At 33.4% G+C, this 18,083-nt stretch overlaps 1 protein-coding gene across 12 annotated transcripts in view; it reads right to left on the bottom strand.

The window, feature by feature from the left end:
* Positions 1-18,083, bottom strand: part of CNTLN (centlein) — a 427,436-nt gene that overhangs the window by 102,055 nt on the left and 307,298 nt on the right. For all 12 annotated transcript variants that reach the window (XR_012484846.1, XM_074282960.1, XM_074282961.1 and 9 more), the window contains one exon: positions 791-937. Coding sequence is in view for 11 of the 12 variants with exons in the window: in XM_074282960.1 (XP_074139061.1) it covers positions 791-937 (147 nt within the window). In the remaining variant the exon portion in view is untranslated. The remainder of the gene's footprint in view (positions 1-790; positions 938-18,083) is intronic.

Here is an 18,083-nt window from a genome sequence, read left to right as displayed (position 1 = left end):
TTAGAACAGAATAATGGAACAGGATAAGGAAAATGGTAGATCTTCCCTGTCCTGAGTTAGTTTTTATAACTTTGATCAGTTTGTTCAAAGCTGAGTTTTGTCATTGACTAAATACTACCTTTACATATACATATATTTGATGCTAACCAAAGGCCCATTTGATTACCTTGACTTATATTTATCCTATACGTTCTATGTGTATGAAAAGGGATAAAAACTAAAACTGCAATTTCACTGGTTATTCTCCTGATAAGGAAATAATCTATATCAAGGAAGGTTAACATATTTTTGTGGTTTATAGCTCTTAGAAGCAGCCTAAAGAATGTAAACGTAAAATGACTTACCTAGACGCACACAATCAGTATATGTCAGAGATGGGACTTGAATTCAGATTTTTCTAGCTATAAAATTTGCTCTTTAACCACTACACCAAATTGCCTTAATAGGATGTACATTTTTATAAACATACAAGTTGTTTCTCCTATTAGAATGTTAGCTGTTTCTGATCAGGGGTTGCTTAATTTTTGGTTTTGTAGCCCCAGAACTTATCACTGTGCTTGGTATATAGTAAGCACTCAATTAATGATTGTAGATTGCTTGACACATAATTAAAATTCATGAACAAATATTCATTCCAGATTCCAACATAGAATAAAAAATTCTTACATTATGCATACATTACCTTGATTATCTGAAACTGAGTTGGCTAGAAAAGTACCTTTAAAAAGCCACTTATTACATAATAATTATTAACTAATAAATCTGAATTCTTAATCATCTGTAGGCTCACCTTTAATTTACACTGTAGTTGTTTAATTTCTGCCTGCATATTCTTTGAAGGAGCTTCTGTTACACATTTAGCTTCATTTGCAACCTCCAATTTCTTTTGTAATTCTTCCTTCTCTTTGCGAAGTTCAACCAAGTCTGAATTTTGCTTCTATTTTTCCCAGAAAAAAAAAAGTATGACTATATATTAAAAGCAATTCTGTTGATTAAGGTTTTAGAAATAGACAAAACATTACAATGATTCATGTTTGACATCTATCCACTAGAATTTCATGATAAATAATGTAATTTTAAAATTTAACTTGAAATAAAAATTTTATTTATTTTCTATAAATAAAATATGGTACTGATAACAATGTAAAAGTTTAAAATGTTTTATAATGCTGTTTGTATATATCTAAACTTATACACTAAGTGGTCTTAGATATAATTTATAAAAATGGCAGAAAATTCATGTTTTTTTCTGTTTGAATAATATCTAAACTACTAGGTCTTCTCAATAAATATTCGTTAAAAACAGTGGTACAAACTAAGAATACTGACAACAAATAGAATTTAAGTACCACAATCTATTGATTTTTACTTTAAGTTTGTAGGGCTTGTCGAAGTTAAAATAAAAGGCACTAGCTCTATTAAATATCTTCTATTTAGCTGGCCTTTACTCATATTGTGCTATTTCTTCTCTTCCACATATACGTATGCTAGCCAGAGACCCACATATTTGATAACCTTGACTCTAGGGCTGATGTACTTAACTGGTAAAAGCCAAGCTGGAGCAGGACAGGATAACAGATGTTATTTGTTTATTCCACTGGGTAGTTCTTACCACCCTATACAGCAGCCAAAATGCTTCTCATTTAGCAACATAAATGTTAAGTCCAATTAGCAGACAAGTCTTGTTAGGGATTTAGTTCAAGTAAATAACATGCAAACAAACTATCTTGGTTTTTATTGTATTTGATTGACAGCTGACAGTGCCCTTTTGCAAAGTATGAGATAGAAAATCCTTATATTTACATTTTAATGTCACAAACATTTAATTAAAACATGCTAAATAATATACTTAAAATATTTTTTGTAAGAAGGTAACAGAAATAGATTTTATGTTAGTTATCTTTCACTAGTCTATAGTCAGCAGAATGCCACCAAGGTTTAATGGCATAACAACGTAGGGCTCCTTGAGAACATAACTACATGACTATTTTATTATTCCAAAGAAGCTTATAATATGGTAGTTTAACATAAGGAACAATTAGACAAAATGGTACTAACATCTCTCAGAGGAAACAAATTTTCCTTTGTGAAGAATCCCAATTAGAAATGGAAAAAGATGTTACATTTCCTATAAAAGAGAACATTTAAAATGTGCTAACATTTAAATAAAGTAATAAAACTATGTTGTATTGACAGTCACCAATATAATGATATGTCTATATGTTTGTTATGAATTTGTTTAAATTAGAAATATTCATGAAACATATTTCAATGTATTTAATATGTATTGGACTACCTGCTATCAAGGAGAGGGGGTGGGGAGAAGGGGAAAATTTGGAACAAAAGGTTTTGCAAAGGCCAATGTTGGAAAAATTACCCATACATATGCTTTGTAAATAAAAAGTTTTAATAAAAAAAAGAAATGTCATGAAATGAAGTAACTATTTTGGCTTAAAATATATCTATGATAAATGCAAACTTCTTTATTCATATTTATATTTACCATTTTTAAAAAAAAGTATATTTTTAAGAGTTAAGGGCGATTATAAAACGTTTTCAATTTCTCAATTCTCTTTATCAAGATATTGCTATAAATGATAACATTTTTTCTGAATTTTAAAACTTTCCATTAATTAATTAAATGAATGCCAAATTTTATTAACAATTTAATTTTATTTAAATTACTTCTTCTCTGCTTCTGCCTAAGTAGCATTCACTGGGGGAATTGTTCAAACCCCCCAGTGAAAGCTCTGCTTGTAAAGCTCACCTGCTGGAGATTTCAGCCCTGTCAGATTTATCTCAGAGTTGCAATTCCAGGTGGACATAAGCTGAAACAACACTACAGAGCCACAAATACTTTGATGACATGATTTTTTTTTTTTTGTCTAAGAACTGCCTCTGGTGCCTTCTCTCCCAGGATACAGAAGCTGGAAGGTTGATTCCTCGCTAGAAGACACCATGGCATTATAAAGGGAAAAGTGTCCTTCACCAACACAATTTTATCTCTACTGGATCAGTCTAGAAATTCTGAAAAACTAAAAATATATTTTCACAACTTAAAAATAAAATTATTCCTACAATAGGAAAACATTGAAAATTATGACAATGCATACAAATAGGAAATAAGAAGAGATGGTTTTAAAAAAAAAAAGCTGAAATAATTTAATCTACTAAATGATATCATAAAGCCAAATTCCTTAAATTAACATTTTTATGTTAGAACTGCCAAAATGAAGGCTATATATAGAACACATAATTTTTAGAAGGATTATTTTGGAAGCATTTGGATATATTTTCATTTAAAGGAAGTTTAAATTTGTCAGTTTGTGAAGTAATCGATTACTATTTCTGGTTCTTCTACCTTTGGGGGCATTTTCAGTTGAGCAGAGACCAAAAAGTGATTTCACCCACTCATGGCCCAAGGTTTGGATTTATTGTTCCTTTTCAATTTCTTAGAGTTTCTACCAAAATGCTGCTGACTGGAATAGCAAAGATGTGGGGTTTTTTACTTGTTTGGCCTGCCTAAACTAAAATATGCTCACAATGTGCATTTATTATGTACCAAAATTTTGATTTTGATTTTGTAAATAATTTCTAATTTTTCTTAATAGATATTATGCTAAAAATAATCAATACTGGAAAATTATTTTTATTCTTGTAATAATTTTGCTCTAGACTTTCCAAGAAGAGGGCAGATTGATTAGAGCCACGTGGTTTTTAGTAATAGTAAAAGTGACTAAATATTCTATCCCCAATTCAATTCAACAAGCATTTATCAATCACTAGCTAGATGTAAGACATTGTAGCTAAAAAGATAAAATGAAAAGTGCTCCAACTCTCAAGGAGCTTTCGTTTTAACTATTTTTGACAATTATAGCCTACCAAAGTTTTTTCAGTATAGAACTCACTATAGAAATATCTTCATTTTCTGTTTAGTAGATGCATATTTTATACATGTAGCAGATAGGTGACAGAGTGGATCCAATGCCAGGCCTAGAGTCAGGAAAACCCAAGTACAAATCTGGCTTCAGACACAGAGTAGTTGTGTGAACCTGGGAAAGTCTGTTAACTGCCTCAATTTCTCATGTATAAAATGAGCTAGAGAAGGAAACAGCAAACCTGTCCAGTATTTTTGTCTAGTATCAAAAAGGGGTCAGGAAGAGTTGGACGTTACTGAAGCAACTAAACAACAAAAAGACACACAGGCACACGCACAACACCAGTGCAATGTATAATGAATATATCTATATCTAGTGATATAGATTGGGGTCCTCGGGCCAAATGTGGCCCGCTGAGGACGTTTATGCAGCTCCCCCTCCCCCCACTTATGGCAAAATCAGACCTAAACTCACACTTCGGGCACTGGGCTGAGGGGCAGAGACAGAGTGTGAGGCGAGAGCGAGGTGAGGTGAGTTCCCAGGCCGGGGTGTATGGTGTGGGGAAGGGAGAGAGATGTAGAAGACAGAGAACTGATGGCCCACAGCCTTGTAAAGTAACGGAAGCCACCACAACAGACAGGCATGAGGGATGTACAGTGCATGCTGTGCATGTCATGGCCACTGCAGGGGGAATATATGGGCTGTGTCTGGTGTGCAGGTATAGTAACAGTTAGTACTACAAGTCCCAGCTTGACTCTATCATTGTCATTATGCTGTAATGACAATGTAATGGCTTCCTCTCTAGTGCATGTCGCAATACTGACTTCTATTGTCACCCAGAGTGAGGCTCCCGGTACCAGGCCATGGCCCTATATCCATAGTGACCTCATGTCTGGCTATTGTGGTCATCAGTTTTATCATTGTGTGTATGTTCTGTAGTTCATAAAGAGATGGAATATTGCTAACATATGTCATCACCTTATAATCACTAGGGCTCTGACCTTAGTGCCCCCCACTTATCCTGAGTATGAGGGGGTGTAGAGCTGGTATACTGCTTCCTCCCCCTCCAGATTCTTAAGGTCCCCATACACTTGTGCAGCTTCAAGTCACATGATGACCTCCCCTGGAAGCCCCAATGTAGGATTTGTCACTGAAGCTCATTCTGCACAAACAATATATTGCGCAGTTATATACATATGTGCACAGTCTTGCCTGCAATTATGATAAATTATGAGTGCAGCAAGTACGATCATGCAGCGCTGGATCATGAAAATTGATCCCATGATTCAGAGGAAGCCAGGGCATTTGGGAGGGCCGCCTGAGCGGTGACTTGTGTGCAGTGAAGGTCTGAAGCAGGAGAGAGTGTGCGGGAAACAGAGGCATCACAGTGTAGAGGCAGCTTGGAGGAAGTTGGGCATTGCAGTCTATATGTCTCTATGTGGGCAAAGTTATTGTTGGTATATTGTTTTTGTAGCGCAGTATATATATTGGTATTTTACTAATAGCAATTTGGAGTCCCTTAGAAATATAATGATGTTAAGAAAAAGAAAAATTGACTTGGAGTGTAGGATATTCAAAGAACAGTGGACTTATGATTACTTTTTCATGCAGTACAAAGAAAGAGCTGTATGTCTGATATGCCAGAATATAGTGTCCGTGTTCAAAGAATATAATTTGCATCGACACTATGAAACTCAATATAAAGATAAATATGATTGTTTGGTTGGAGAAGTGAGAAAAGATAAAATATTAAAACTGAAAAATACATTGACAACTCAGCAAAATATTTTAGTGAAGCAGAAGCAGCTAAATATTTCATCACTTGTGAGCAAGTTTTCAAGTTGCCAAGCTAATAGCACGCACTGGCAGACCATTCGTGGAGGGAGAATTTGTTAAAGAATGTCTTCTTTCTGTTGCCAAAGAGATGTGTCCAGAGAAGGCCGATTTATTTAGCACAGTGGAGTCTTTCGGGACCTACAATTACACGGAGGATTGAAGAAATGGGAGACAATCTGTATCAGAATTTGCAAAAATCCACAAAAAAAAATTCATATTTTTCCTTGGCACTCGATGAAAGCAGTGATGTTTGTGAATCTACACAACTTCTAATTTTTATTTGTGGGATGAATGATTATTTTGAACTCATAGAAGAGTTTGCTGCCCTGCAAAGCATCAAAGGAACAACTATAGGAGAGGATATCTATGAAAAGGTTTGCCAAACTATGAATGGTTTGGAGCTGGATTGGACTAAACTAGCCAGCGTGATAACTGATGGTGCTCCTAGCATGGTGGGGTCTAAGAAAGGAGTAATTGCTTGCATTAAACAAGAGATGGACAAACATAACCATTCTCATCCAATAGCTATACACTGCCTCATCCACCAACAAGCGCTGTGTAGTAAATGACTCAAGTGGGACTTTGTTATGAAAATTGTGGTATCTTGTGTTAACTTCATTAAAGCTAATGCAATAAGTCACAGACAATTTCAGGAATTTCTGTCTGAGCTAAATGTTGAGTATGAAGATGTTCTATATCATACAGAAGTCCGTTGGCTGAGTCGAGGGAGGAAACATTTCTATGACTTACTTCCACAGATTACAACTTTTCTGCTTTCAAAAAACAAAGAAGTACCAGAGCTCAATGATGCAAAATGGAAATGGCACCTTGCCTTTCTGACAAATGTAACAGAGCTACTCAACAATTTCAATATGCAACTTCAAGGAAAGGGGGAGCTCATCTGTGATATGCAATCACATGTCAAAGTATCTGAAGTAAAATGAGGCCTCCTCATCAAACAAGTGCCATCTCCCCACAACTCAAAATCTGTTAGCAGAAAAACCGCTGATTGCATTCCCAACAAAACATGTGTGGATTCATTGGAAAAATTGCAAAAGGAGTTCCAATTTAGATTTAAAGAGCTTCTTCTCCATGAACAGGACATACAGCTTTTCCGTAACCCATTTTCTATTGACATTGAAAATGTGGATATAATTTACCAAATGGAACTGGCTGAACTGCAGAATTGTGACTCTCTGAAAGACACATTCAAGTCAAGCAGCCTTCATAATTTCTATGCATCTCTCCCCTCTGAGACATATCCTCATCTCAGGAATCATGCACTCAAAATGGCAACCATCTTTAGCAGTACTTATGTCTGTGAACAGATTTTTTCTAGAATGAAACATTTGAAATCTCCAACCAGATCAAGACTAATAGATGCACACTTGCATCACTTGTTACAACTAGCAGTGACAAATGTGGAAGCAGACATCTCATCAGCCAAAAGCAGGCCCATAGTTCCCATTGAAATACTGGTAAGTTTGTTGATTTAGCTTTACTTCATTTTAAATATTGTATTTTTTCCCGTTTTGTTTCTTCACTTCAAAATAAGATATAGGCAGAGTGTATAGGAATTTGTTCATAGTTTTTTTTTTACTATAGTCCGGTCCTCCAACAGTCTGAGGGAGAGTGAACTGGACCCCTATTTAAAAAGTCTGAGGACCACTGATATAGATATATCAGAATAGAACAATAGTCTTGAGATACAAGGAATTTTAAGAATAATTTTAAAATTATATGATCATAGATTTTAAGTTTGCTGGTGGAAAAAATATTAGCATCCAACCTGTCAGGGGAGGAGGAGTTAATTGGCTTGCCAAGGTTTACTGAAGTAACAAGTAGCACAGGCAGAATTTGAAGCTGAGTTCTCCAACACTAAGGCCAGACTAAAACTCCTTTTTTTTTTTTTCAAAAACTGTTGTTGTTCAGTCATCCAGTCATGTCTGACTCCTCATGGACTACAGACCAGAGCATATTAGATCATTCGATCCTTCATTATCTCTCAAAATCAGTCCAAGTGCAGGATAACTAGATGGTACAGTGGATGGAGTACTCAGCTTTCCCTTAAGTTCATCTCTTACAACCATACATTGCTAAAGGAAAAATCACAGATTTGACTATATGTGTTAAGGGGCAGGCCAATTCTCTGAGAGCCTCCACAGCTGTGAATCATAACATCTGAAGGAGTTTTAGGGCAGCCTTTGCTGACACAGGTGTTGCAGACTGGGAATGAGATAAACTGGAGGCAGAGGGAAGAGGAGAGAGGTCAGACAACACAATGGCCTCTCAGTCAGAGAGGTCAGAGAGCAGCAACGTCCTCAGTCTCTTGTATCATCCTCTCACAAGAGGAGATACATTCTCCAGGTCTGGGTTGAATCTACAGCAGCCACTGTCAGGTGTTCCTCTGAATTCCAACATATATGAACCTTGTCAGCAAGGTGATCTCGCTGCTTTTTAGTATGCTGTCTTGATTTGTCACAGCTTTCCTTCTAAGGAACAAGCATCTTTTAATTTCATGACTGCAGTGATCTCTAAGCCCAAGAATATAAAACATGATACTGCTTCCGTTTCTTCTCCCTCACTTTGCCAGGAAGTGGCAATACTAGGTGCCAAGATCTTTCTTTGTTTTTTTGATGCTAACCTGCAAGAAAGCTCTTACATTTTCCTCTTTTAACCTCATCAAAAGGCTTCTTAATTCTAACTTCCCTTGCTGCCATAATGGGATAATCCGTAATATCTGAGATGTTTATTTCTCCTGGAAACCTTAATTCGGGTCTTTGATTCATCTAGCTTAACATCTGTCATGTTGTGTGCTGTGCATATAAGTTAAATAAGGCGATGATATAGAGTTTTCTTGTACTCTTTTTCCAAACTTAAATCAATTAGTTTTTTATAAGTTTTGCTTTAGCTACTGCTTCTTGGCCTACCTATAGGTCTCTTGGAAGACAAGTAAGTTGGTCTAGTACTCCCATCTCTTTGAGAACATACATTTTATTGTAATCCGTGCAGTCAAAAGTTTTCGTGTAGTCAATGAAGCAAAAGTAGATTTGTTTTTGTTTTTCCCCTAAGGTACTTCTTTGCTTTCAGCAAATGTTGGTAATTTGGTGCTGGCTAAAAAATAGAGTAGTTGATCAGTGGAATAGCTTAGGTTCACAAGATACAATAGTCAATGATTATAGTAATCTGGTATTTGATAAACTCAAAGATTCTAGCTTCTGGGATAAGAATTCACTATTTGACAAAAATTGCTGGGAAAATTGGAAAATAGTGTGGTAGAAACTAGGCATTGAGCAACACCTAATACCTATACCAAGATAATGTCAAAATGGGTTCATCATTTAGATATAAACAGTGATACTACAAGCAAATTAGAAGAACAAAGGATAGTCTATCTCTTAGTGGAGAAGGAAAGAATTTGTGGACAAAGAAGAACTAAAATAATTATGAAAAGCAAAATGGATAATTTTGATTATATTACGCTAAAAAGTTTTTGTACAAACAAAACCAATGCAGACAAGATCAGAAAAGAAGCAGAAAACTGGGGAAAAAATTTATATCCAAGGGTTCTGATAAAGGGCTCATTTCTAAAATATATAAAGAATTATCTCAAATTTATAAAAATACAAGTCATTGTGTAATTGATAAATGGTCAAAGAATAAGAATAGTCTATTTTCAGATGAAATTGAAACCATTTTTAATCGTATGATAAAATGCTCTAAATCATTACTGATCAGAGAAATGCAAATTAAGAAACTCTGAGGTACTACTAACACACCTCTCAAATTGGCTAAGATGACAGAAAAAGATAATAATGTTAGAGGGAAAGTGGGAAAACTAGGACACTAATACATTGTTGGTGGAATTGTGAACTGGTTCAGCCATTCTGCAGAGCAATTTGGAACTATGCTCAAACGGTAATCAAACTGTATATACCCTTTGGTAATGTCTCTACTGGGTCTGTATCCCAAAGAGATCATAAAAAAGGACCCACATGTGCAAAAATGTTTGTGGCAGCCCTCTTTGTAGTGGCAAGAAACTAGAAACTGATGTTCTATAAGAAATGATCAGGAGGATGATTTCATAGAGGCCTGGAGAAACCTACATGAACTGATGCTAAGTGAAATGAGCAGAACCAGGAGATCATTGTACATGGCAACAATAAGATTATATGATGACCAATTTTGATGGACGTGGCTCTTTTCAACAATGAGATGATTCGGACTGGTTCCAAAAGTCTTGTGATGGAGAGATGCATTTACACCCAGAGAGAAGACGGTGGGGACTGTGTGTGGAACACAACATAGCATCTTCACTTTTTTTTGTTGTTTGCTTGCATCTTGTTTTCTTTCTCATTTTTCCCCCTTTTTGATCTGATTTTTCTTGTGCAGCATGATAATTATGGAAACATATTTAGAAGAATTGCACCTATTTAACCTATATTGGATTACTTGCTGTCTAAGGGAAGAAGTAAGGAAAAGGGAGGAAGACAAAATTTGGGACACAAGGTTTTGCAAGGGTGAATGTTGAAAACTACCTAATAAAAAGCAAAAAAAATGTTGATAATTTGATCTCTAGTTCCTCTTAGAACATACATGCGCAGTTCACATATTGCTAAAATCTAGATTGTAGAATCTTAGGCATTCAGATGGATATATCTTTTCTTTTCTCCTTTTCCTTTCCTTCTTTCCTCAACTATATATAAAGCCTCATCACACAACTATTTTGCCTTCTTGCTCTTTTTTTCCCTTGGAATGCTTTTTGTTGCTGCCTACTATATATTGCAAATCTCTGTCCATATTACTTTAGACACTGTCTACCAGATCTAATCTCTTAAATTCATTCATTACCTCCACTTCATATTCATAAGAATTGTTATTTAGGTCAAACCTATATGATCTGATGGTTTTGCTATTTCCTTAATTTTAAGTCTCTTTTGCAATAAGAATCTTGCACTGTCAATTTCAGGAATTGTTTTAACTGACTGTATAGAGCATCTCCACCTTACATTGAAAAATATAGCAATCTGATTTCTGTATTGACTATCTAGTGATGTCTATGTGTAATGGCAATATACAATTTAGAAAATAGTTCCATATATTATATTTCATTTGAATGTCATAATTACTCTTTGGGATAGATAGAAGAGATATCAGTATAACCATTTTATAAATGAGGAAATTGAAGCACAGCAAAGTTTTGCAATAGAAACATTTTTATATAAACATCAAGTGATAAAATTTGAACTAGAGCCTGGAACCTGATCTTCTGACTGAATCCAGAAATTCTAATTTCACTCTTTGAAAAACCTGAAACTGAGTTATGAAAAAAAAACTTTCTTTCTAAAGATAACCTTCAATATAATAAAATAATTCAACAATTCAAATTTGTTGCTCTATTTTACATCTTCCAGGATTTTCTCTTTTTATTAACTGGGTAACTTGTTTCTCTTTTCTTTTATAGAGGATATTCTGTTTGTTTCTCTCTCTCTCTCTCTCTCTCTTTATATATATACATATATATATATATATATATATATATATATAAGAAATCTCTCACTTGGATGAACTACTGCATAAAGATAGAGGAGGGGAGTATGAGATCTTATGTCTTACATTCCCCAGCCAGAAAAGGTGCTTTTTGCTGTTTGTTTTCTTTACTGGAAGAGTAAAGGTAGCACATGAATTAGCCACCAATTTTTTCCTCATTATCAATATACAATTGATCTCCTTTTCTGTAAGAGTATATCCCTAATTATGGATGTACAAGTCTGTGTATCAATATGCCCATCTAGCTGGCTTGGCTGAGTTATATACATCAAGCTAAGCATAATCAGGATTTAATGGATAGGGCAGTAAATAGAGTTAGGGTACTTGGGTCAAATACTGGCTATTACCAATTTGTACATCTTAGGCCAGATCACATAACCTCTTGGGGACTGATCCTCATTGCTAAAATCATATATGTGTATGTGGATATGTGGATACACACATATAAGTGTGTATATATACATATACATATATATACACAAAATATCAATTTTATATTAATTTACTTTTTAAAGAGTAGAAGAAAGATATAAGAGCAATCATGAAACTAGACTAAGAGCATTTTAAGTGCACTTATAGATGAAAGTAGGAAAAAACAAGACATAAAAGACAAACTTCATAGGGTTGACCTTTTTATACTTTTGGCTAACCAGGTAGCCATACCAACATGACCAGAAGCTATCAGGATGCTAAATCCTTGACACACACCTGGGCTAATCAAGTCCCAAGGGCAAAATTGTTGCTTTTTAGGGGAAAAATAACTGAATTCAAATCCTGCTTCCTGTCTCCATGTGCAAAACTCTAGCCACTGCACAACCTCTTTTATAATGTGAAATGAGAAAATTAAATTGATTCTGATTTTGTAATCAATTCTATTCTACATTATCCCCAATTAAGTTATAAATTGTCTAAGCCATGTTTCTTTGTCTCTGAGTTAAATTCAGAAGTTTAACTTTCTTCTCTGAGTTGTTGTCTCATAAATAACCTTAATTCAAAGAAATAAATTATCTCTATGTAACTTACTGGAGTTGCATAATTAAGGGAGATCTGTTATCATGCTAATAATCCTTGCAAGTTGAAAATGTATGCCAGGAAGTCTATTATCTTTGCAACATCTGTCTATTCTCTATGAAAGTCTATACTGTTACTCATGCACACTGACACCACCAATGGACTTTCCATGGCAATAAAATGGAAGGGGGGATTGTTGCTGGTCCTTCATTCCAGACATCTACACAATCATATTGTTTTCTATTATCTAAGGTATTTTAGATTTTGTAACCAATTATATTGTTTTATCATTCTTGTTTTTGTTTTTTTTGGTTTTGGTTTTGGTTTTTTTGTACTTTCCAAAACTATATGAAAGCTAGTAAGCCCTATGTGGGTTCTAGAGGCAAATGCTGTTGAAGTTTCAATATGTACTTAAAATTTCATAAAGTTATTTTCTAAAGTTTTATAAAATAAAATTCCTCATTTGTAGAAATTATTAGTTTGATATTAATTGTTCTTCACTTAAAATCTGGGACCCTATGCCTTAAAAAGAAGTAAGGTGGAGGAAGGGTGGTAGAGGCAATAACAATTTTAAGTATAGGTAATATTAGTTGCTTATTTAACATAGTCTTTTGAAAAATCCATCTACTTGCTAAATCAATCACTTATAAACTATTTTCTTGCAAATGTAGTTATTAAAAGCCTCCAAGTGTGTTTTACAAGATGTCAAGCAAATGAAGGTAATATAGAGGACTTTTTACCACTGCTTTAGCTAGTAGTTAGACTTCAGTAGCCTTTAGAGACCATTAAGTACCCTTTGGCTAATTGGCCAATGGTAGATTAATCCTCTTTTTATTCTAGCAGAACTATTTTAACACCCCTAGCACTCTGTCAATGTAGAGTCTGAATGACAAAATAATATTGTGCATGAATAATAAGCAGAAAAGTTAAATTAACATTTCATGTTTAACATTCTGTACCTATGTGTCAGAAAAAAACTTTCTTTTTAAGTCACTGACATTCAAAATTTTTTTAAACAATCTAATGCAGACAACTTATTGAGGTGAATCTTCCTAATTACTGCTAATTGCTTATCAAGAAAAAAAAAAGACTTCTTGAAGTACAGTTGTCTGTTACAGATGAACACAGCTCCAGTATGCACATTAAAGACAGGCATGACACTTGAGGTGCTACATTATTATGAGGTCATACTAAATACAGTTTGCAATTAACAAAGAAGCTTTTAAGATTGTTTAAAGTACTAAAAATGTCAATCTAACTCAAACTGGTTAAATTAGAGACAATCAATAAAATATTGGTACCTGCATAAGTACATTTCATTTTAATTCAATTTACTAAAAGTAAAGTAATCAAATTTATAATGTAACATATATTATGTACACACATACATACATACATATAAAATATCGCCAAATTAGTACTTGGTAAATATTTTGAATATAGCTTATTTTAACTTATTTGAAAATTAACTTTATTATTTGAAATGCCAAAAATTATTAAAGACAATTTTCTAAACAGTTTCAATCTTAAAAATGGTTAAAGATGTCAAAAAATTTGATGTCATTAACCTTTTATTTCTGTGAATATATTTTATATTACAGGCTTTTAACACTGATTTGAACTCAATCTATGTAATAAACAAATTATATTATTTTACAAATTACAAATAATATTATTTTAGCTGAATTGCTGATTTTAAAATTACATTTATTCAACATATAATTGGTATATGACAGATTTTTCTTTATTTTATTTGCTTCTCATAAAACAGAATATCAATATCTTGGAATTATTTAAAACCGATTGGCTAATTATAACAGCTTACATTTATGTACAAATTTGTAGCTTTCAAAAAGTTTTCACAGACTATTTCACTTGATTAATCAATATTAAAATGAGTGATATTAATCTGCATGATTTAAACTTTTGTTATTATGTCTGCCTTTAACATTTAGTCAGAGGACATTAATGGAAACATGGGAATAAAAGAAAAATTAATACTTTAATTAAATTATAAAATTTAGAAAACTAAAAAATGTCAAATATCAAATATCCCTGGCAGAATAATAAGTTGTTGGCATTAGATTGTTTTTAAAAAAATTTGAATGTCAATGACTTAAAAAGAAAATTTTTTGCTGACACATAGGTACAGAATGTTAAACATGAAATGTTAATATTGACTTGTCCATAGCAAAAATTGCAGCACTTAATAAAATGCGGAACAAATTTGTTAGCATTTCAAAATGCTCTCTTTACTTTTGCCAGCTGAAAAGTCCACTGAAACTCAAATATCTAACCACCTTGTAATTCTCTATGAAATGAATAATAAAGGGAACCTAGAAGAGATAGTATGGGGATCAACATAGCCAAACAGGGGGAAAATCCCCAACAAATCAATGGTAGTCTACTACAGGCTCTTTATCCTTTTGTAATCAAACATATGTTCTTACATAACATTAAAGAAAAATTTGAAACTATTTCATAGTGAATTTTTTGCTTACTTGCTCTTATTGAAACAAAATATTTGTCAGTATAATTACTTATTATTTTAAAGCTATTTTGGATTAAATGGATTTTTGTGGACTGATCCAGCAACCTACTTAAACAGTTCAAACCACTACTTCATCAGAAAAATATGTTATATGTACAAAATGTGGTTTACACAAAAAAGTGATGACACAGCCTATTAAAGCCTTCTTGTAATTTTTTACATATATAAACAACAGCTCATTTTCATTTTATTAAATTTTCCTGAAACATTTAATTCCTATAGAGTTCTCTGAAAGCATTATTGTTGCTTAACATGTTTTTGATTTCTAAATAATTTATAGACTGCTTATATTTATGTAACTAACATATATGTTAAATAATTTTCAATTAATATCTTGCTAGAAAATGCATAGATATAAATATCTCAATTAATTACACTTGAAAAAGAATGAATAGTGTATCAAGTCATAGTAACTTTAACATATATATAACATAAATAGATATTTCACAACGCTGAATGGGTTCAGAATCATAATTTGTAAATCTACATTTTACATGCCCAAACTAGTGAAATTATGATTATATAGATTCTCTTAATTTATAACGTGGAACATCTCAGGATCTGGAAATTAAAATATTTTAATGGTGGGGTCAATCTTATGAGCAGCGTCTATTTGCTTGATCTTACTACATCTAAGCACTGCAAATGAACTACTTCCATGAGAACCAGTCAGGGAATTTCACTTATTCTACAGCTCATTACAAATTTAACAGAAGCAATTCTAAGTATTCATATGGTTCAGATAACACATACAAATACACTCTGCTGAAAATTCACCAGAGAAACAAATTAATAATGTTTCCTTCTGTTTCCTGTATATTATTATGAAATAAAACTCTATATCTTCATATATATTTTTTAAAAGCAGAATTTTTCTCATAGGATTGAAATCAATGCTCATATATGCCTCTCCAGAGGTACATTTTAAACCAAAAAAGTACAAATTATAAAAGAAAAGCATCTTAACAAATATATAGAAGTAAAAAAATAGAATATATTTAAAAATTTTAAAATACATATAATTATATTTTAAAGATAATATACTTATACTGTATTCTAGTAAATATACTCCTAAGAAGACTGGATGAACTTTTAATTAATGTTGAAACTCAGAATGAACTAAGGCTTATAGGAAAACTAAGGACAACAGAAAAGGGCTTTGTAAAAAGAGCTATCAGAGAAAAAGAGGAACACTAAAGCAAGTATAGGACAATTGTTTCAAGGGGATAAGATAATTATAATAGATAGAGGTGGGAAAGAACTGCTCAATTCTGTTTTCTCTTCAAATAAAAATTTTCATGTTGGAAAGGACAAAATAAAACTTGCTAATATGAGACTGATTATTCAGTGGTAAAGGAATATCTAGATGTCCTTGAGGGGGTCAAGATATCAGAACCAGATGGACTATTTTCCAGACTACTGAAAAAAAAAAAACTGGCAGAAGTGATTGCTAAGCTATTACCAGTCATCTCTGAAAGACCACCAGACTTGAGAAAAGTACTGCAAGGCTGAAGAAGAAGAAAAAGGATAGAGCCTGAAAACAAATCTATGATTCTCTGATTCCTAGGAAAATTCTAATGTAAAATAACTGCTGCTGAGTTCAGGACTAAGTTATTTACCCTCTCCCTTTGGAGGAGTCCTAGCTTTAAACAGACCGCCATGGATCAAGTTTATTCCTGAGGGTAAACCTGGACTTTACAAGAAGAGGCCAGGCTTTTTTTCTTCTTTTCTCTGGCTTTTTGTACCCCCATGCTGGAACACTTCTTGGAATCCCTTAAAGCTTGCATTTGGCTCATCTCTAGGGTTTATCCAACAAGAGAAGAAAAAAAGATACTCAATGTAAGATATAGTTCATGTATAGCAGTTTCCTATATACAAAAGAAAAACATAACCAAAAGATTCATGAGGACAAATCAACAAACACTTAAATGCGAAGCAATTACTAATACTACTGCATTATTGTACTCTCCTGGGAAAATATCAAAACCTAAGACATTTTGTGAAACTGCTGAACTGGCATTTCCCTTTCACCTCTGTTTCCCAGTTTTTGCACAATTCTTTCAATCCCCTTATCTTCTGGCAAGTCAGATAAGGAGTTGGGATCCTTCTCTTGGTGTTCATCTTCCCCTATGCCATTTGCTACCGTAGTTGTAGGGAGTAATTTCTATGGATAGGCAAAACTAACTAAGGGTCCGAGGAACTTCTCATCTCTCATACTCACCAAGGTTGCCCCCAAAGCTAAAACTACTCACTTCAGAATTCCTCCTCAGTTCTCTGAATTCAGGCAAATAAAAAAAAAGTAGGAGAGGCAGGGAAAAGCTTTAAGATCATGATTCAGACTTGTATAAATGAGTACATTTTCAAATATAATTGTGGAAGTGAGAGTGGCTATTCCCCATTTGATAGGAAGAATTCCACATGCTCTATCATAGGGCATGAGAGTTGGGGCAGGTAGGGAAAAAAAGAGAGAGAAGAGGAAGAGGGAACTGTTTCCTAAGGAGCATTATGCTAAAGTATGTTACTAAAAAGATGATTTGCAAATATATAAACAAGGAAATGGTATTCACAGTGTAATGTTATTTAGTAGCCAAAAAGTGAATATGAATTAAAACTACATTAAGACATTTAATACACTTTGTAATGGCTTCATCAATATTATGTCATGCCTGAATAATTTCATGTCCTTTTGGGGGGGACAAGATTTCTAGTAGTTCAGAGGAAATGTTTATAGCTAGATTTACCTATCTAGATTATACCTAGATTTTTATATGGCAATTGGCAATACTCCAATTTAATTTTGTGGACAAGATGAAAGGATATGGGATTGATGATAATACAGATAGGTTCACAAATTGCTAAATGGCTCTACCAAAATAGAAATCATTTAAGGTTAGATATAAACTTAGAAAGAAGGATAGCTAACAAGGTCAGGAGCCATAAATATGTTGAAAGGTTAGAATTCTGGGCTGATAAGATGAAATGTAATAAAGACAGATAAAAGATAACTGTATACTTGAACTTAAAAAAAATAAATCTACTTCCCATGTAAAAGATGGGGAAAGTATAACTGTGTGGTAGTTTGTCTAACAAAGATCTTGGCATATAAAAAGAGTCAAGAACAGATTAGAGGAAGCATAAAAACAATTGTGAACTAAGATGTAGCATTGAAAACTAAGAAAATGATTTCCCCACTGTACTCTAACTTGGAGTATTCTTATCTAAACTATTATATCCAGTTCTGTATATCACATTTGAGA

This window comes from Sminthopsis crassicaudata, chromosome 1 (genome assembly GCF_048593235.1).
Source record: "Sminthopsis crassicaudata isolate SCR6 chromosome 1, ASM4859323v1, whole genome shotgun sequence".
In the NCBI taxonomy this organism is placed as follows: Eukaryota; Metazoa; Chordata; class Mammalia; order Dasyuromorphia; family Dasyuridae; genus Sminthopsis; species Sminthopsis crassicaudata.
The sequence above is the reverse complement of the archived record's forward strand: the minus strand, read 5'-3'. Positions and strand labels throughout refer to the sequence as shown.